Source organism: Balaenoptera musculus, chromosome 12 (genome assembly GCF_009873245.2).
Source record: "Balaenoptera musculus isolate JJ_BM4_2016_0621 chromosome 12, mBalMus1.pri.v3, whole genome shotgun sequence".
Classification (NCBI taxonomy): domain Eukaryota; kingdom Metazoa; phylum Chordata; class Mammalia; order Artiodactyla; family Balaenopteridae; genus Balaenoptera; species Balaenoptera musculus.
Genome location: NC_045796.1, coordinates 21,283,376 through 21,305,242, shown reverse-complemented (window position 1 = coordinate 21,305,242; position 21,867 = coordinate 21,283,376). Strand labels below are relative to the sequence as shown.

The window sequence follows — 21,867 nt, the reverse complement described above, 5'->3', positions numbered from 1 at the left end:
TATTTCCATTCCTCTAGGAGGTGGGTCAAAAAAGATCTTGCTGTGATTTATGTCATAGAGTGTTCTGCCTATGTTTTCCTCTAAGAGTTTTATAGTGTCTGGCCTTACATTTAGGTCTTTAATCCATTTTGAGTTTATTTTTGTGTATGGTGTTAGGGAGTGTCCTAATTTCATTCTTTCACATGTAGCTGTCCAGTTTTCCCAGCACCACTTATTGAAGAGGCTGTCTTTTCTCCATTGTATATTCTTGCCTCCTTTATCAAAATAAGGTGACCATATGTGCGTGGGTTTATCTCTGGGTTTTCTGTCCTGTTCCATTGATCTATATTTCTGTTTTTGTGCCAGTACCATACTGTCTTGATTACTGTAGCTTTGTACTATAGTCTGAAGTCTGGGAGCCTGATTCCTCCAGCTCCGTTTTTCTTTCTCAAGATTGCTTTGGCTATTCGGGGTCTTTTGTGTTTCCATACAAATTGTGAAATTTTTTGTTCTAGTTCTGTGAAAAATGCCATTGGTAATTTGATAGGGATTGCATTGAATCTGTAGATTGCTTTGGGTAGTATAGTCATTTTCACAATGTTGATTCTTCCAATGCATGAACATGATATATCTCTCCATCTGTTTGTATCATCTTTAATTTCTTTCAGCAGTGTCTTATAGTTTTCTGCATACAAGTCTTTTATCTCCTTAGGTAGGTTTATTTCTAGGTATTTTATTCTTTTTTGTTGCAATGGTAAATGGGAGTGTTTCCTTAATTTCTCTTTCAGATTTTTCAGCATTAGTGTATAGGAATGCAAGAGACTTCTGTGCATTAATTTTGTATCCTGCTACTTTATCCAATTCATTAATTACCTCTAGTAGTTTTCTGGTAGTATCTTTAGGATTCTCTATGTATAGTATCATGTCATCTGCAAACAGTGACAGCTTTACTTCTTCTTTTCCAATTTGGATTCCTTTTATTTCTTTTTCTTCTCTGATTGCTGTGGCTAAAACTTCCAAAACTGTGTTGAATAATAGTGGTGAGAGTGGACAACCTTGTCTTGTTCCTGATCTTAGAGGAAATGTTTTCAGTGTTTCACCATTGAGAACAATGTTGGCTGTGGGTTTGTCATATATGGCCTTTATTATGTTGAGGTAAGTTCCCTCTGTGCCTACTTTCTGGAGGGCTTTTATCATAAATGGGTGTTGAATTTTGTCAAAAGCTTTTTCTTCATCTATTGAGATGATCATATGATTTTTCTCCTTCAATTTGTTAATATGGTTTATCACATTGATTGATTTGCATATATTGAAGAATCCTTGCATTCCTGGAATAAACCCCACTTGATCATGGTGTATGATCCTTTTAATGTGCTGTTGGATTCTGTTTGCTAGTATTTTGTTGAGGATTTTTGCATCTATGTTCATCAGTGATATTGGCCTGTAGTTTTCTTTCTTTGTGACATCTTTGTCTGGTTTTGGTATCAGGGTGCTGGTGGCCTCGTAGAATGAGTTTGGGAGTGTTCCTCCCTCTGCTATATTTTGGAAGAGTTTGAGAAGGATAGGTATTAGCTCTTCTCTAAATGTTTGGTAGAATTCACCTGTGAAGCCGTCTGGTTCTGGGCTTTTGTTTCTTGGAAGATTTTTCATTACAGTCTCAACTTCAGTGCTTGTGATTGGTCTGTTTATATTTTCTATTCCTGGTTCGGTCTTGGAAAGTTGTGCTTTTCTAAGAATTTGTCCATTTCTTTCAGGTTGTCCATTTTATTGGCATATAGTTGCTTGTAGTAATCTCTCATGATCCTCTGTATTTCTGCAGTATCAGTTGTTACTTATCCTTTTTCATTTCTAATTTTATTGATTTGAGTCTTCCCCCTTTTTTTCTTGATGAATCTGGCTAATGGTTTGTCAGTTTTGTTTATCTTCTCAACGAACCAGCTTTTACTTTTACTGATTTTTGCTATCATTTCCTTCATTTCTTTTTCATTTATTTCTGATCTGATCTTTGTGATTTCTTTCCTTCTGCTAACTTTGGGGTTTTTTGTTCTTCTTTCTCTAATTGCTTTAGGTGTAAGGTTAGGTTGTTTATTTGAGATGTTTCTTGTTTCTTGAAATAGGACTGTATTGCTATAAACTTCCCTCTTAGAACTGCTTTTGCTGCATCCCATAGGTTTTGGGTCATCGTGTTTTCATTGTCATTTGTTTGTAGGTATTTTTTGATTTCCTCTTTGATTTCTTCAGTGAGCTTTTGGTTATTTAGTAGTGTATTGTTTAGCCTCCATGTGTTTGTATTTTTTACTGTAATTGATAGCTAGTCTCATAGCGTTGTTGTTGGAAAAGATACTTGATACGATTTCAATTTTCTTAAATTTACCAAGGCTTGACTTGTAACCCAAGATATGATCTATCCTGGAGAATGTTCCATGAGAACTTGAGAAGAATGTGTATTCTGTTGTTTTTGGATGGAATGTCCTATAAATATCAATTAAGTCCATCTTGTTTAATGTATCATTTAAACCTTGTGTTTCCTTATGTATTTTCATTTTGGATGATCTGTCCATTGGTGAAAGTGGGGTGTGTTAAAGTGCCCTACTATGATTCTCTAACTGTCGATTTCCCCTTTTATGGCTGTTAGCATTTGCCTTATGTATTGAGGTGCTCCTGTGTTGGGTGCATAAATATTTATAATTGTTATAGCTTCTTCTTGGATTGATCCCTTGATCATTATGTAGCGTCCTTCTTTGTCTCTTGTAATAGTCTTTATTTTAAAGTCTATTTTGTCTGATATGAGAATTGCTACTCCAGCTTTCTTTTGATTTCCATTTGCATGGAATATCTTTTTCCATCCTCTCACTTTCAGTCTGTATGTATCCCTAGGTCTGAAGTGGGTCTCTTGTAGACAGCATATATACGGGTCTTGTTTTTGTATCCATTCAGCCAATCTGTGTCTTTTGGTGGGAGCATTTAATCCATTTACATTTAAGGTAATTATCAATATATATGTTCCTATTACCATTCTCTTAATTGTTTTGGGTTTGTTATTGTTGGTCTTTTCCCTCTCTTGTGTTTCCTGCCTAGGGAAGTTCCTTTAGCGTTTGTAAAGCTGGTTTGGTGGTGCTGAATTCTCTTAGCTTTTGCTTGTCTGTAAAGGTTTTAATCTCTCTGTTGAATCTGAATGAGATCCTTGCTGGGTAGAGTAATCTTGGTTGTAGGTTTTTCCCTTTCATCATTTTAAATATGTCTTGCCACTCCCTTCTGGCTTGCAGAGTTTCTGCTGAAAGATCAGCTGTTAACCTTATGTGGATTCCCTTGTATGTTATTTGTTGTTTTTCCCTTGCTGCTTTTAATATTTTTTCTTTGTATTTAATTTTTGATAGTTTGATTAATATATGTCTTGGCATGTTTCTCCTTGGATTTATCCTGTATGGGACTCTCTGTGCTTCCTGGACTTGATTGACTATTCCCTTTCCCATATTAGGGAAGTTTTCAACTATAATGTCTTCAAATATTTTCTCAGTCCCTTTCTTTTTCTCTTCTTCTTCTGGGACCCCTATAATTCGAATGTTGGTGCATTTAATATTGTCCCAGAGGTCTCTGAGATGTTCCTCAATTCTTTTCATTCCTTTTTCCTTATTCTGCTCTGAAGTAGTTATTTCCACTATTTTATGTTCCAGGTCACTTATCCGTTCTTCTGCCTCAGTTATTCTGCTATTGATTCCTTCTAGAGAACTTTTAATTTCATTTATTGTGTTGTTCATCATTGTTTGCTCTTTAGTTCTTCTAGGTCCTTGTGAAACGTTTCTTGTATTTTCTCCATTCTATTTCCAAGATTTTGGATCATCTTTACTATCATTATTCTGAATTCTTTTTCAGGTAGACTGCCTATTTCCTCTTCATTTGTTTGGTCTGGTGGGTTTTTACCTTCTTCATCTGCTGTGTGTTTCTCTGTCTTCTCATTTTGCTTAACTTACTGTGTTTGGGGTCTCCTTTTCGCAGGTTGCAGGTTTGTAGTTCCCGTTGTTTTTGGTGTCTGCTCCCAGTGGCTATGGTTGGTTCAGTGGGTTGTGTAGGCTTCCTGGTGGAGGGGACTAGTGCCTGTGTTCTGGTGGATGAGGCTGGATCTTGTCTTTCTGGTGGGCAGGACCGCGTCCAGTGGTGTGTTTTGGGGTGTCTGTGACCTTATTATGATTTTAGGCAGCCTCTCTGCTAATGGGTGGGGTTGTGTTCCTGTCTTGCTAGTTGTTTGGCATAGGGTGTCCAGCACTGTAGCTTGCTGGTCGTTGAGTGGAGCTGGGTCTTAGCATTGAGATGGTGATCTCTGGGAGAGCTTTCGCCATTTGATATTATGTGGAGCCTGGATGTCTCTCGTGGGCCAATGTCCTGAACTCGGCTCTCCCACCTCAGAGGCGCAGGCCTGACACCCAGCTGGAGCACCAAGACCCTGTCAGCCACATGGTCAGAAGAAAAGAGAGAAAAAAAGAAAGAAAAGAAGAAAATAAAAAGAAATAAAGTTATTAAAATAAAAAAATTTTTAATTATTAAAAATAAAAAAAAATTAAAAAGTAATTTAAACAAAAAGAAAATAGAAAGGAAGAAGAGGGCAACCAAACCAAAAAACAAATCCATCAGTGATAACAAGTGCTAAAAACTATATTAAAAAAAAAACAAAAAAAAATAATGGACAGACATAACCCTAGGACAAATGGTAAAAGCAAAGCTATATAGACAAAATCACACAAAGAAGCATACACATACACACTCACAAAAAGAGAACAAGGAAATAAATATATATATCTATATATGAAAGAAAAAGGAAGACAGCAACTAAATCAATAAACAAATCTACCAATGATAACAAACTCTAAATACTAAACTAAGATAAACATAAAACCAGAAACCAGTCACTCGCATACAGCAAACCCCAAGTCTACAGTTGCTCCCAAATTCCACCTCCTCAATTTGGGATGATTCGTTGTCTATTCAGGTATTCCACAGATGCAGCGTACATCAAGTTGATTGCGGAGATTTAATCCGCTGCTCCTGAGGCTGTTGGGAGAGATTTCCCTTTCTCTTCTTTGTTCGCACAGCTCCCGGGGTTCAGCTTTGGATTTGGCCCCGCCTCTGTGTGTAGGTCGCCTGAGGGAGTCTGTTCTTCGCTCAGACAGGACGGGGTTAAAGGAGCAGCTGCTTCGGGGGCTCTGGCTCACTCAGGCTGGGGGAAGGGAGGGGTACGGATGCGGGGCGAGCCTGCAGCAGCAGAGGTTGGTGTGACGTTGCAACAGCCAGAGGCGCGCTGTGCGTTCTCCCGGGTAAGTTGTCCCCGGATCACGGGACCCTGGCAGTGGCGAGCTGCACCAGCTCCCGGGAGGGGCGGTGTGGATAGTGACCTGTGCTCGCACACAGGCTTCTTGGTGGCGGCAGCAGCAGCCTTAGCGTCTCATGCCCATCTTTGGGGTCCACGCTGATAGCCGCGGCTTGCGCCCGTCTCTGGAGCTCGTTTAGGCGGCGCTCTGAATCCCCTCTCCTCGCGCACCTGAAACAATGGTCTCTTGCCTCTTCAGCAGGTCCAGACTTTTTCCCGGACTCCCTCCCGGCTAGGTGTGGCGCACCAGCCCCCTTCAGGCTGTGTTCACGCCACCAACCCCAGTCCTCTCCCTGGGATCCGACCGAAGCCCGAGCCTCAGCTCCCAGCCCCGCCCGCCCTGGCGGGGGAGCAGACAAGCCTCTCGGGCTGGTGAGCGCTGGTTGGCACCGCTCCTCTGTGCGGGAATCTCTCCGCTTTGCCCTCCGCACCCCTGTGGCTGCGCTCTCCTCCGTGGCTCCGAAGCTCCCCCCCTCTGCCACCCGCAGTCTCCGCCCGCGAAGGGGCTTCCTAGTGTGTGGAGACCTTTCCTCCCTCACAGCTCCCTCCCAGTGGTGCGGGTCCCGTCCCTATTCTTTTGTCTCTGTTTTTTATTTTTTCTTTTGCCCTACCCAGGTACGTGGGGAGTTTCTTGCATTTTGGGAGGTCTGAGGTCTTCTGCCAGCGTTCAGTAGGTGTTCTGTAGGAGCTGTTCCACATGTAGGTGTATTTCTGATGTATTTGTGGGGAGGAAGGTGATCTCTGCGTCTTACTCCTCCACCATCTTGAAGGTCTCCCCCATTTTAACCTTTTGGGGAACATTTTTAGAAGCCTCTTGGTTGACTTTCTGTTGTAATTTTCCTAATGTTTCCTCCTTGGCAACCAGGAAACCTTCTAGATCAGTGGGACCAACTCATTCGGGGCTGGGCTGGGCCAGGAAAGGTAGGCCGGAAGGCAAGGTAAAGGCTACTTTCTTGTCTACACCTCCATAGAGAATCTTGAGTTCCCCACACCCTTCCTCTCTCCTTACCAGATTATGGACTTGAGCCTTCAAGTGAGCTTAGACCTTCACCTGATTTAGGACCCATGGCTTCATGTTGTTAGGTCTTGAGAAGGAATGACTGCCTCTGAATATATTCTTCCAAGGCCATTTTCTATATGATTGCAGTGCACTTTGCTCTTCATATTATGAATGAAATGATTCCCCCAAATAGCTTTTTCAGGGCTTTAGGAGAGTAATACAGAGCCTGGGACCTGTCTAGGACTAGTGAGAGACCAACAAGCAGGCTCCTAATGTTCTGGTGTGTGATGCTGCCCCTTAACCACCCCTGACCTCCCATGATAGCGCCTCCTAAACCTTCCTTGCATCTGTCACCATTTCTTGCCTCGTTCATCAAAATTGATCCATTCTCTGTCCTATCCACTTGTTTCAGAGTAGAATATATTGGATACTAACATAAGCAGATAAATACAGCTCAACTTGATGCTAGCCAACTAATGTACTTTCCCCCATGTCATATAAGGTGGTAACCTGATTGCAACGCATGCACCTTAAAGAAGGACTTTAAAAAGTTAGTCCTTTACATATATACACTACCAAATGTAAAATAGCTAGCTAGTGGGAAGCAGCTGCATAGCACAGGGAGATCAGCTCGGTGCTTTGTGACCCCCTAGAGGGGTGGGATAGGGAGGGTGGGAGGGAGATGCAAGAGGGAGGGGATATGGGGATATATGTACACGTATAGCTGATTCACTTTGTTATACAGCAGAAACTAACACAACATTTTAAAGCAATTATACTGCAATAAAGATGTTAAAAAATAATGCAATAAATATAATATTTCACTCTCACATTTTTCAGTAAAAAAAGAAGTTAGTCCTTTAAACAAATACTTCTAGTTTTCTGGGGCTTCATTTAATTAATAAATCCACATGGACATTATAAGAATGTTGGAAAATACAGAAAAGCACAAGGAAGGAATTAAAACCATTTATAATTCCACAATTTGAAGAAAACCAGATTTTTTTTTTTTTTTTTTAGAGAAAGGTAATTTTAAATTTATTTATTTATTTATTTATTTTTTGCTGTGTTGGATCTTCGCTTCTGCGCGAGGGCCCTCTCCAGCTGCGGCGAGCAGGGGCCACTCTTTATCGCGGTGCGCGGGCCTCTCACCATCGCGGCCTCTCCTGCTGCGGAGCACAGGCTCCAGGCGCGCAGGCTCAGCAGTTGTGGCTCACGGGCCCAGTTGCTTCGCGGCACGTGGGATCCTCCCAGACCAGGGCTCGAACCCGTATCCCCTGCACCGGCAGGCGGACCCTCAACCACTGCACCACCAGGGAAGCCCAAGAAAACTACATTTTGATGTGTATTATTCAAGTCTTTATTTCAGGATGTATGCACGGTAGCACTGCTCATGCTCTTCCCTTTACATAGTTTTTCTACCCAAAACGGTATTTACACTTTTCATCCCATTATAGCCTTCTAAACTCTGTGATTATGTGGCAGTCAATACCTCATTTTTGCGCCTTTAAATCATTTTTGAATTTCTGTGAAAACTGTGGTGATGAAAATATTTACAGCAGTGAGCTTCACATACCCCTGCATATATCCTTAGAATAAATGTACTTAAGACAAAACAAATACACATTTTCAAAGCTTTTATACATATTATTAAACTGCCCTCAAAAAGGTTCTATTAATTTGCCCTCCTATAAGCATTTTTTTCAGCGTTCACAGAATTCTCTTTTAAATCATTATTTAAAAAAACTCCTGCCAGCTTAGGGGGAAAAAAGAAATCTCAGTGGTTTAATTTGCATTTCCTTGTTTTGATAGTGAAGTCCCTCATGCTCACCTTTATACACCTGCTGGAGATAGTTGACTGTAGTGGTTAAGTGGGGCTACTCTAGAGGCGGACTCTTCACTTACCAGGGACCTTGGGTACGTTCCTTAACCTCCTTAAACTCACTTACCAACTCTGATAATAGCAACACCTACTTCATGAAGTCCGTATGAAGATTAAAGAGGGTAGCACATGAAAAGGGCCTAGAACATGTTTACTGGCATTACAGTAAGTACCTGATACATATTAACTATCCCTGTGTTCGCTGGCATTTATAGTTCTTCTTATATGAATTGCCTTTTCATCGTCTTCGTTTGGGCAAGTGGTTTTTTTGTTTTGGGGAGGCAGGAGTTTTTAATATTGATACATTAATTACGTTAACCCATTATCTGCCGTATATTGAAATCCCCCCCCCAACTTGTGGTTTGTCTTTAAATTTTGTTCAAAATGAGGAAATATTTGGATATCAGGCAGTTCAGGCCAGGGAAGGCACAGTTTTGGTCCACCTGGGTCTTTTTTCTGCCTCTCAGTTGTGCTTCTAGGAGTCACCTTCTCCATCACTGAGAAAGTCCGGTATTGATTTTTGTCACTAGAAAGCAGAAATGGCATTTTAAGCAGGATAACTTGTATTAAAAATCACCACTATGGAATTAAACCTTGCTTAATTTATGTAAATAATGACCATGGCAGACAAGAACCCGTGGTTAGTATTTCACCATTTTCCATTTATCACTAAATCCAACTTGTCAGCATTCCATTAGTGGGGCGGTAAAATTACTTCAACTTGAGAGAAGCTTCTAATTTGAGAGCAAGATCCCTGATAGATTGAGTAGCCATTAAATGTTGCTATTGACATTTTCCCTCCCTTTTCTGCAAATTATATAGTAGAAAGAAATCTTTCTAGCCACAAAATCTTATATAAAAGGGCAAAATATTTATTATTTTGGCATCTATACACGCTATTAAAAATGAAAGTTTTTTACTTCACTGGAAAAAATATGGACATAGAGAACACTGTTGTGCCTTGCTAAGCAGGGAACTGATCAGAACCACTCTTACAAAAACACGGAAATGCTGTTTGAGCTGCCAACTTGTTTCAAGAAGCCATTGAAAATGGGCAAATATTGCTGCTCTGTGATGGATAAATGGGAGTTATATTACTGCTACTAGGGCTGTGTACGATTGAAATTTTCCATATAAAACTTTTTTTAAAAAAGTTTTGTTAATGATACACCACTAGGGACCTCGGGAAAAGCTGAACATCTTTCACTTCTGATTCTTCATCTGGCTTGTGCTATGTGATTCCCACCTGGATAAATATCTTCTTTCTGCTCACCTCTCCTACTTATTAAAATCACATAAAACACTTAACTATTTCTCTATCTCTTTTACTCTTAATATCTTCCAGTAGAATATATCTTGGGGTTTTTCCCCCAAATATTTTTAAGCACTGAGTATCAAACAGACATTCAAACTGAAGTATGTACAGGTGATATTAGGCAGAAGAGCAAGGAGATTTCAACTTCCAAATTTTATACTTCCTTTTTAGATTTTTGTCTTTGTTCATTTTGTTGTTGTTTTACTTTAAGCATGTTTTATTATAACATTTTAAGGTAAAAAATTAAACCATGATTTCTATCATTAAAAAAATATTCTTATGATGTACAGGATGCTCACCAGTGCTGAAATAGACACAGGATAGACAACACTTAAGAGTTGGCCCCAAAGCCTTGTAAATTGACTGGCCTTAATTAACAATCATTATCCTTGCAAGTCGTCTTATTTTTCTTTTCTCTGGTGTGCTTTGATTTGCGGTTATTGGAGAACTGTAAAGCAAGAAAAAGAGATGGATTCCCAATGCAATCTAAAATTTGAAATTGCTGATTGAGTTCTGGGCACCTCCGCTATTGCACTGAGACACTACAAGCTATAAAATACAAGTGTGTTCGTGACTCTCAGTCACGTTAGTCCTTTACTCATAAGCAAAATGTTCTGAAACATTTAGCTCCTTTAGTGCATTTCTTACCTACAACCAGGAGTAAAGCATTGGGAGTGCTGAGCAGTGAGCAGGAGGTTTCTTTATTTCAATCTTTAATTCCCTCAGTGCAAATATCTGACTCTCGATAAATTAAATTCTGAGGAATTTAACCTCAGTATCTCTATTTACAGGCATAATGAAGGACCGGCTAGTAGAATTTGTGGAGTTAACCAAGCGGTATGAACAGCAGTTCCCAGACAAGGACAATGAATTTGACTCGCCCCCCGAGGATATCGTGTTCGAGACGGACCACATCCTGGAATCCTTGTACCGAGACATCCAGGACCTTCAGGAGGAAAACCAGCAGCTGACTGCCGACGTGAAGCGGCTGGGAAAGCAGAACACCCGCTTCCTCACGTCCATGCGGCGCCTCAGCAGCATCAAGCGCGACACCAACTCGATCGCCAAGGACATCAAGGCCCGGGGCGAGAGCATCCACCGCAAGCTGAGCGCCATGAAGGCGCTGAGCGAGGACGCCGAGGCCCAGCACGGCGCGCACTCGGCCGTGGCGCGCATCGCGCGCGCACAGTACAGCGCTCTCACCCGCCCCTTCCAGGCCGCCATGCACGAGTACAACCAGGCCGAGATGAAGCAGCGCGAAAACTGCAAGATCCGCATCCAGCGCCAGCTGGAGATCATGGGCAAGGACGTGTCGGGCGACCAGATCGAGGACATGTTCGAACAAGGCAAGTGGGACGTGTTCTCCGAGAACCTGCTGGCTGACGTGAAGGGCGCGCGGGCGGCCCTCAACGAGATCGAGAGCCGCCACCGCGAGATGCTGCGGCTGGAGAGCCGCATCCGCGACCTGCACGACCTCTTCCTGCAGATGGCCATGCTGGTGGAGCAGCAGGCGGACACCCTGGACGTCATCGAGCTCAACGTGCAGAAGACCCTCGACTACACCGGCCAGGCCAAGGTGCAGGTGAGCAAGGCCGTGCGGTACAAGAAGAAGAACCCCTGCCGGACCGTCTGCTGCTTCTGCTGCCCCTGCCTCAACTAGCAGGCGGGCTCGGGCCGCCACACCCCATCCCCGACCAGAATGGGCCGGGAAGCACGCTGGGAAAGATTTTGAGGCTGTCTGCACTGGGGTGAGTTGCCCTAATCCCTAGGGACCTCAGTCTTCAGAGAAGGAAAAAACTCGAGGTCCAAGAATTGCAGTCCAGCTCGTACTTGGAACGAGAGTTGATCCCACCCGCTGTTTCATCTGTAAGGACAGATGCCTACTGAAGTTTTGTGAGGTCATTATGAGGCACATAGCACCCTTGCCTCTTAAAGGAAGACAAATAAGGAACTGACGTGGTAGCGTACTCTCCGGTAGATGTCCAAGGCATGTTTGTACATGGACCTCTAGGAGAAAGTCAGTTCTGCATCGGCTCACAGTATGAACTCGTTATCAAGGCTTCATTTACCCTATCCTGAAAGTACCTCTGTTGTGTTCATTTTCGAGTGAACCGATCTTGGGAAAAACTGCACATCTTCCATTTCTGATTCTTCATCTGGTTTATGCTATGTGATTCCCACCTGGATGTATATCTTCTTTCTGCTCACCTCCTCTACTTATTAAAATCACATTTAACACTTACTATTATTTCCTTACCTCTTTACTTTTAATATCTTCCATCAGAATGTATTTTGGGAGTTTTTTTTCCAAAGATTTTTAAGCACTGAGTATTGAACAAGCACTCAAATTGAAGTATGTTTGTCACATTATATATATTTTTCATAAATAAAAATAATTTAAAATTTATCTTTGTACTTGATTATTACAAACGCACATATATGTAAATGTAAACTACCAATATTTACTAATGCACGTACATAATGACCAGTTGGTTTAACTTTACTTTTGTAAATATGGTATATAAATATCGATGAAACATTTTTACTGGTTGTTGGTGTTGGTTTGCTTGTTATGAGTTCATCTCACTCCCATCTGCATCTCCATAGTCCAGTTTGGGTCAAAACTTTATTTTGAACAACTCTGTGTTGGTTACTATGGTAAAGAACAGGTGTCAAATTCTGAAAATGCATACAGAACTAGAAATATTAAAAAATGGTCTTAGAAATAATTACTTTTGTTTTACTGTGGCCCATTCTTTTCATGCATGGAAATGTAGTAATTTAAAATAAAATAATTCTGGTTTTCATGTTAGTTTAATAAACATTACATTATAAACATCCTGTTTATGCATTTGTGTGTTGACCATTTAAATCTTAGTCTACGTTTTCAATTACTCTTTTAAAAAATTCTACTACTACCTGCTTGAGGCTTCAACAACTGGATGGAACTCTGAATGGGGGGGGATGAAAAATAATTCATGTGGGGTATGTTGCCTTCTCTCCTGAGTTATTTATAATAGTTTAGCAAAATTATCATGTTTTGGAGATTTGGTTTCATTTGCAACCTTTGTAATGCCCTTACCTGCACTTACCATGTTTCCTGTCTTTCTTTTAAGTCAACTCTTAACTCTTTTTACTTATTTATTAATAAAAGAGAGAGTTTATTCAGTGGTCATTATTCTCGGGTCCTTCAGACAGTGAACTTTTAAAAGGAGTAAAAAGAAGAGTATGTGAACTCTTTGGAACTCACTGACTAATCTGCTTATGACCATGACGTCTAGCCCTGATCCTAATTTTAATTTCATGGTTAAATATGAGAATCGTGGAAACCAAGTCCCACTGGGCTCTTCTCAGATTTCTCCCAAGTCTTTCTCAGCTAACTCCAGGGATAGGTTTCACCTATGACCTAATTAACTTTCTCTAAAAAAAAAAAAGTCTTCACACAGCTCCATTGCTATGTCTTTCATGGTAGGGAAGAGATATTGGAAATACAGGCCACCAGCTAGTTTCCATAAGAGAGAATAGTTCATGAATTCAACCCATAAAGCAGTTTCTTCGTTTGGAATCATTCATTAAAGTCAAGGAGTTTGCTGGCTCTATGTATTTTTTAATTCCCCACATTTCACATTGGAGAATTAGGTAAAAACTTCACTTTAGTATACTAAGAGATTAGTGTACTGTTGCTTATTGAAAAGGCAAGAATTTTTCTTCCTGGTTTTTAGTAACTGTCTGGGTGTGGCATAGTGGTTAAGAACACAGATTCAGGACCCTACTCTCTGAGTTCAAAACATGACTTTGCCATATACCAACTATGTAATTTGGGCACATAACCTCCCTGTGCCTCAGTTTCCTCATTTGTAAAATGGATATAATAGGACCTACCTCATAGAGTTGTTGGAAGAAGTAAATGACTAAATATGTAAAAGCACTTAGGACAGTGCCTAGCACATGCTAAGTGCTATGTTCATTATTGCATAACTTTCTTGTAGACTGAGAGAGCTGCTATTAATTAAGTTAATAGTTATTAACTTCTGAGGAAAGGTAAATATTCTTCTGTTAATAGTCTTTAACAAAATAGAATAAAAAAACCCAAGACCCTATCTTCTTTGAATATTAGGGTTTTAAAATTTTTTTACAATGAAAGAATTGTTTTCACAGTGGCATTTCATTCCTTATATCCAAGCATGTTATGAAGATGAAATTGGATGTTCCACTCAAAAAATAGTTAATCAGGAAGCAGCTGTTCTGCTCAATTTGGCAAGTGTTTTCCCCTAATTCTTTCTAAGCTATGAGTCAAAAAGCCCCAGAAGAAGTTCAGCTGTGGAGGCCAGGTCACAATAGACTAAAGAAAAGGGATCAGTTGGCTTTTCCCATATCCTGCCCTGTTTCCCAGAAGCCCTTCCTAGCTCTGACTGTGGTGCCAAGAAGTGGGTGAAATGCTGGCTTTTTCCTTAGGAAAGGGTGCTCCAGTGCCACCAAGAGGTGCTATAGAGGGGTTTACCTGATTCTGTGACGCCCATTTGGCAAACTCTGCAAGGTGACTCTGGGTAAGAAGAAGACTTTGTGGCAAATCTGCAAATTTCATACACTAATGTCACTTATGTACAAAATGAAAGAACCAATCACAAAACAATAGATCCTTCAGGGGCTGAAGGTGGAAATCTTTTAAAGCTATTTTAACATATGCAGTGACTCCTAACTAGCCAAATGCCAAACCCTGCAGTCACAGCCACAGACTATAGGTGGTGACAATTCCAGAAATATCAAAAATAGGAAAGATGCTCACCTAGGATGCATTGTTATCCAGGATAATAAGAGTTAGAATTTATAAAAAGCTGATCAGGGGACTTCCCTGGGCTCAGTGGTTAAGAATCCGCCTGCCGATGCAGGGGACCCGGGTTCGAGCCCTGGGCCAGGAAGATCCCACAGGCCGCGGAGCAACTACGCCCGTGCGCCACAACTACTGAGCCTGCTCTCTAGAGCCCATGAGCCACAACTACTGAGCCTGCGTGCCACAACTACTGAAGCCCACGCGCCTAGAGCCCGTGCTCCGCAACAAGAGAAGCCACCGCAATGAGAAGCCTGCACACCGCAACGAAGAGTAGCCCCTGCTCATTGCAACTAGAGAAAGCCCGCGCACAGCAACAAAGACCCAACTCAGCTGTAAATAAATAAATAAATAAATAAATAAATAAATAAAAAGCCAATCAATAGTATGAAAATGTTTGAACTGTGACATCACAAGAGTAAGTTTATGGCCTTTCAAGATAACAACTTGGAAAGAGAACAGGGTTCTTCTTGTACCAATGCTTTATAGTTAAATGTCATATGCAAATATTTGTCAGGCTCTACAGTATAAACTTCCTATCTTGCCAGGAAACTACTGAATATTATGCATAACTTAAAAATAATAAAATAGGGTAATGGTAGTCTTGGATTCTCTGTATAAATCCTGCCATTCTATTTTCTACCATCAGACGCCTCTCTTCAAAATATGCAAGGCATCTCGAACTGCAGCATGCAAGTCACTCATTTGTAATAGTTTGAAACATCCATTTGTAATCAGAGTAACAGTTGACTTGCTTTTGATAGCAGAATTGAAAATCACTGGAATTAATAAAATAGGACTATTAGAAATGGAAAATGAACTGGATCTAGAGTGTAATAACTTCACCATCATATAAATATTGAGCCTCTTTATTACCTACATGTGTTATAAAGAATGGACAAGATGTCCTCATACACTAGAAGCTTTGTTGTAAAGACTATATATATATACTGGTGAGAAAGAAGACTTTCTGAACGGATGATCTGAGTGGGACTGCATAGGAGGCTTTAATACTAGTGATATCCTAAAAAATGAGGAGTGAGAGACAAGTCCCCAAAACTGTCATTTTTTAATTCTTGATGTTTATGTTTTAAGTATTTTATACCCCAATTTAATTGCAACATCCCTAGCCACTTCTTGGACCTTTTCTGTTTTTCCTAATCTATCGATAAATAGATACATTTTCATGGTCCTCTAGCGAACTCTTTAGACATAGCCCTCTCTCAGTTTCCCAGCATCCCATAACATTCTATAGTGGGTAAAAAGAACACAGCATGCAAATTACACACATACATACATATATATAAATACATATGTATATATATTAATAATATATATCCTTATCTCTCTATTTTCAGATAGGTCCAGCTATTTGCATGTGCTCAGTCTCGCTATCCCAAACAAAGATGCACCTAAAGCCATTTAACAGGAACATGCGTGTACTGAATGTGTTTCTATGTCAGGATCTTTATACTCCCCCATCAATGTGGTCTCCACTTATATGCCCCTTTTACCTGCCTAGGGTACCCACACTTGGAGATTTGTTCTAAGCCACCATAAATCTATTATGGAACAAGGTAGGAAAAGAATGAAAGAGAGAACGAATACATATCCACACGTACCAAAGCTCACTGGCTGACACTGAGCAGTGCCTCAGTTTTCTAAGTTTTCTTGGAGATAGATGATACCTCATATCTGTTCTACACTCATGCCCCCTCTGTTTCTTCGGTTTGTTTACTGGGTGGGCACCAATCTGGATCTGACCACACTTTGCTCAACAGTCCTCCCATAGCAAACATGTTCAACCAACATAACAATGCCTGTTGGTATAACACTTTTCTTTTTTTTTTGGCCTCGCCACCAGCTGGTGGGATCTCAGGTCCCCGACCAGGGATCGAACCTGGCCCTGGCAGTGAAAGCCTGGAATCCTAACCACTAGCCCACCAGGGAACTCCCCTACAAGATGCTTTGATTTCGTATTTTTATGACAATTCTGTGAAGTAATATTACCATCTTATTTTTTCTAAGAAGTGGAAGCTAAGAATGCAGTCCTGTGCTGGGTGCTGGGCCCAGAGTAGGGGGCAGTGTCCTGGGAGCAGGGTGAAGTCTTGGTGAGAGGAAGAGAAATGGGATTGGAGAAAAAGCTACTTGGGGAGAAGCAGATCATCCAAGGGAATGGTCAGTCTGAAAAGGTTGCACAGAGAGAGGATGAAGATCTGAGTCATAGGGACTGAAGTGGGCAGAACTGGGGGCAAATCGAGACCAGGATTGGCTGCCACGAGGTAGGGCCAGGAAGACTCTGTACCTTATTAAAGGTACAGACCAAGGTGGGATGCAAAGAAAGTTGTAAAACTTTTTAAGAAGGGATTTTTTCCCTCTTTCTTCTTCCATTCAAATGAAACATTATTTTAAAAATTGTGGACAAAATGTGTTGGCTTGGGTTTCAGCTGTACATATTCCTCTCTCACGTGGCATCTAGTGGGGTAATTTATGCAAAATACTTAGCTCCCTGCTTCTAGTCATAAAAGGCTGTGTTTCAGGGTGGTGGTTTTGAGCAACAGTCCCAAACTGTCCTCAATCACTGAGGTCTCTTTTTATGAGGCTCCCCTGAGATGCCTCAGTCCATTTTCCTGAGTATGTCAGGGGCATCCCCTCACCCAACACACACATACAGGCTCTTTAGGGATCCATAATACTCACTCAATACAAAAATGTTCAACTGCAGGTATACTGTGCAGAGAAATAACTGGCAAGGCCATTCCTTCTGCTGCAGGAGTTGAAGATCAAGGAGAGATTGGAGGACCCCAAACTGCCCTTTGAGCTCTGAGCTCGGCTGGGCTGCAAGGCCTCACTCTCTCCCTGTTGAAGCCGCCCTGGCAGACCTACTGTTATGTGCCTCCCAGCTGCCAGCAGCTGGTGCTCCAGCTCTTTCAAAAGACGGTTTTGGACCAAATCAAGAAGAGAATCTCCAGGGGGTAGAGAGGACATACAAGGAATGTCACCCTTAGATAAAAAGAAATTATTTAGCCTGCATGTGACAAAACAGGAATTTCTCTTGCGGCTAGGAATGTTTTAACTAGTTTATTCTTTTGCCCTGCCCTGTGGTTTCCCCTGGTCTAAAGCACCCTTAAAAGGGCATAGATGAGGTAACAGCCTCTCTTCATGATCTTCATCGCACTTGGTAACCTGGTTCATGGAAGAAACCTGTCAAACAAGAAATGTTACCGAGTGGCAAGATGTTAAAACATGCACAGACCCAGGAGAAAGTAAATCTGTCTGGGAGATGAAAGAAAGTGCCTGTTCTTTCAATGCTGGGACTCATCAGTAGGGGAGCTTCTTGTGTTTGGCATCCTGCCTTGGCGGTTATCAATATGTGAAATAACTTTGCAACAAGTGCTCATTTCCAAAAGGAAACCATAGCTTTATTAGCAGCCCTTCTCACTGATAAAGAGTTTCAGTGTCACATTAAAAATGACTGGCAGAACACACTGGGGAATATAAAAATGGTGAAGAGAAATCCTTTCCTTCTTGATAAGAGACAAGAGGCTTAAAATAAATATTTTCGCAAGGCATCATCCAGTGGTGTGAATGAATTTGAGAGTTAAAATAAGAAGAAAGAAAGGAAGAAGGAAGGATGACCAGTTCCTAAGGTCAGACAGTAAGATAACTGTGGACACCCAAAAGAGCAGAGTGGGATCAGGGGACATGAAGCTGAAAATACTGAAAGTAAACTTTCCTGTGAACGAACCCAATTGATTTTCATCTGTGCACTAACAAATAGAAATTGTGAGCAAACGACTTACTTGGCTGACATGTCAACAGGGACAATGGTTTCAACTAGAAGTTGGTACGTTATCTTTTTTTTTTCCCTCTGTATATGCCCTGTGAGTATAATTTGGTTAAATTATGTACTATGATATTCTATAATATAATTTTGTTTGGGCTTAAATTCTATGTAGTAAGTGGGTTGAAAATTTTGGAAATTCCTACTAACACCTAAAGGCCTGTGTAGATTTCTGATAACTCAGAGCCTTTATATTCACTTGCATATTAATTTATTTTCCTTTTACTTTTTTTTGTAAAAAAGAAAAAATGAAAAAATTGTGCCTCATAGTTTGATAAAATATAATTACCACTCCTCTCTTCATCCAACTATTGCATTATTCTTTAACAGTTAATAAAATTAGGAGAGACTGATGCTATTAATTCCATTTAGTCTATTGTTTCTTTGCTTGGTCTGCTTTTTTATTCAGAAGAAAATTTATATGTATATATATGATAAAATGTATAATATATAAATTTATATATTTATATATATATATATATATATATACATTTTCAAAATTTTCACAAAGACTTAAAAACAAAATAGATACTACAGTTTACACCTCAAACAAAAACTCCTGGAATTAAAGGTACACCATGTAGCAACTGAACAACTGAATTACCTCCTTAAAGTATATTGCCAAAACAAAACAAAACAAAAGGAAATATTCATGCATTCAGATTTATATTACCAACTCCTCTGATTTATTTGACAGGAGAAAGAGGCTGTGATTTGTCAATGTCCACATACCCTGTGTGGGCTTAGTTGACAGTATTTGCCTTCTCTATAGCTACACCTGCACACTACCCAGCTATAATAAATCATCAGATGTGGTTAAGGCAACTAAGAAAAAAGGGGAGGGAAATGACTGCTCCCCAGCGCTTGGTAGCATAAAAACACAGAGGTACCTCATCTATTTTTCAGAGTATTGGGTCAGATGAGTTAGCCCACACACTGTCATGTGAAATGGACAAGGAGTCTACCCTTGACTCTTTCTTTTCTGTACCTCCTTTGTGGTTGATCTCATCCATCCCATGGTTTTGCTACCCTATGGTGATAATTTCCAAACCTTTGTGGAGAGAAGATTGGTCACTGATGACCCCAGCAGCTCTCTTTAGTTTGCCTGATAAGGAGGAAACATACAGTCTCAACTGTACCCAATGTACCCAGGGACAGGTGCTGTCAGCGTAAGTGGGCAACCTCCCTGAGCAGGTGGCACCCAAGCTAGACTCTTTTTCTTCTGCTTGCAAGACTCCTCTTATTCTCACCTTTGAAAAATATTGTTTTTGAGTAGCAGGGGTGAGCTCATGATGAATGCAGCTGGGTACTGCCCAAGCATGTCCTGGGATCACTAGACATGACACAGCAACATCCTGGGGCCGCCCCTCCCCCACCTGTTGTTCCGCCTGCACCGTGGGACACTCAGTTTGCCTGAGCCACGCACTCAATAATCTACATCTTTAGCCTAGATTTGTCACCTGAACTGCATACTTTTATATCCTACTGTCTGCTTGACCTCTCTTCCTGAATGTCCCATAGGTTCCTCCAACTCAGCATTCTGTTCTTCCTCTGATGGACCTCCTTCACTTAATGGAATCATTACCCTCCCAGATAGCTAGAGGCAAAACATGTGAATCACCTTCATTCAGTTCTTTCCTCCTCTCTGTCCACAACCAAATGAAATTAAAGAATTGCTGTTTATACTTTAAAAAAAAAAAAGATGAATATTTGTGGGCTATTGTGTGGTTAATAATGCAATCCAAAATGCACACCAGATACGTGGGCTGTAAAGGCGGTTACAATTTTCTGTCTGGATTTTCCTAATTGACCCAACGAGAAAGCTTCACACATCAGGAATTATGTTTTGATTTACATTTAAATTTATCTAATCTTCAGTGTGGTTGTTCATTCAATAAACGTCTATTGCGCTTCCCTGGTGGCGCAGTGGTTGAGAATCTGCCTGCCAATGCAGGAGACACAGGTTCGAGCCCTGGTCTGGGAAGGTCCCACATGCCGCAGAACAACTAGGCCCGTGAGCCACAACTACTGAGCCTGCGCGTCTGGAGCCTGTGCTCCGCAACAAGAGAGGCCGCGATAGTGAGAGGCCCGCGCACAGCGATGAAGAGTGGCCCCCACTTGCCGCAACTAGAGAAAGCCCTCGCACAGAAACGAAGACCCAACACAGCCATAAATAAATTAATTAATTAATTAAAATTTTAAAAAATAAATAAATAAACATCTATTAAGGGCAGAGCTGATATTACTTAACTCTGGTCCAAACTTGCATACATATTTCTTTTACATACGTAAGGTGCCTGGAACCAGCTTCTTGCAGACCTGTTGTCCCAGCATAACTTTTAACAGCTTCTCCTTTCACTTTCACAAGTGTCTGAGTTTGGATGATAAACTGTATGGTCACCCAACATATATATGATATTTAATTTGGGTGTCCCCTTGTATGACATTTTCTAAGTTCACCCTGCCCTTTAATATCTAGCCAACTGAGTCTGAGTCTCACCCTGAGTGGCTGCAGGAAGACCCTACCTTTTGTTAGATTGTCCCTCTCCTTGTTGTGGAAACTGTGGGGACAGAGATGTGGCCTTTCCTCACTGCCACTTCCTGAGGCCATATTTCTTACTTGCCAAAAACCCAAAGTAAAATAAATATCCCTGAAAAAAAAATTAGTATAATAACACAAGGAAGAGAGAAAATTTAGAAAAACTAAATGGTTAAAATTAAAATATAAGGGTTAAAATAGAAATGTCATGAAAAGTGAATTATTACAAGATAAAATAACCAGATTTAATTATAAAATAAAAATTAAAAGCTACAATATGTGAAATAAAATCAAAACTAGTAGAGATTAAGAAAAAATCTAAACAAGGAATAAATATAACTTCAGTTGGATGTAAAGTAATAATACTTTGAAAGGCAATGCAAATAAAGACAAAGTAAGGAAAACAAGATAGAGGCAGAACACTTAAAGAATAAAGAACTAAAACAGAAATGGGGAAAATTAGGTAAAATGAATAAAATGAGGTAACATGTAAAGTGCTTCTCATGGTAAAGTAATGCTAACTCACTGCTCTATAAAACAAAGTTCGTCTTTAGTGAAATTGGAAGACAAAAGATGAGGGGGAAGGGAGGAGAGAGTAAAGAACCCTTTTGAAAGCAGGCTAGGAGTCCTTTGCAAAATTCCCACTGGACTTCTCTGTAGTTGAGCCCTGAATTGCTGGGAGATGGAAGGCACCAGGCAATACAAACCTCCGTCGCCCGACCCTTGTCCCATGTCCCAGCAACCTTGCATCCCTTTGTGGTATCTCCGGCCCAGAGCTGTCTGAAAAAGCCTCACCACAATTTCAGCAGTCAGGGTTGGTTGACCTCACACTCGCTCAGCCATCAACTCTGTTCTTTGGAACCCAGAAGAATTGCACACTCAGGTGTCTGAAAGTGCCTGGAAAGTATTTCGTAATCCCCAATGTAAGCAACAGAATGCTTCTCGTTCTCACCTTCAGATGAGAAAATATGTCCTAGTGTTGATGCTGCTTAGTGATAATGTTACCGACCTTGGACTCTTTAATCAATAGAAACTGGTAAGAGGCCAGACAAGAAATTCAGGCAAGGCTTTACTGGGACTTGGGCTGCAGCCCAAGGGAGCAAAAACAAGTAACAGGT

At 40.8% G+C, this 21,867-nt stretch overlaps 1 protein-coding gene across 4 annotated transcripts in view; it reads left to right on the top strand.

Annotated features, from left to right (window-relative positions):
* STX11 (syntaxin 11) overlaps positions 1–11,908 on the top strand; it is a 36,056-nt gene extending 24,148 nt beyond the window's left edge. For all 4 annotated transcript variants that reach the window (XM_036870963.1, XM_036870960.1, XM_036870964.1 and 1 more), the window contains one exon: positions 10,330–11,908. In XM_036870963.1, the coding sequence (XP_036726858.1) occupies positions 10,335–11,198 (864 nt within the window). In that variant the 5' untranslated portion in view covers positions 10,330–10,334 and the 3' untranslated portion in view covers positions 11,199–11,908. The remainder of the gene's footprint in view (positions 1–10,329) is intronic.
* The last annotated feature ends 9,959 nt before the right edge of the window (positions 11,909–21,867 follow it).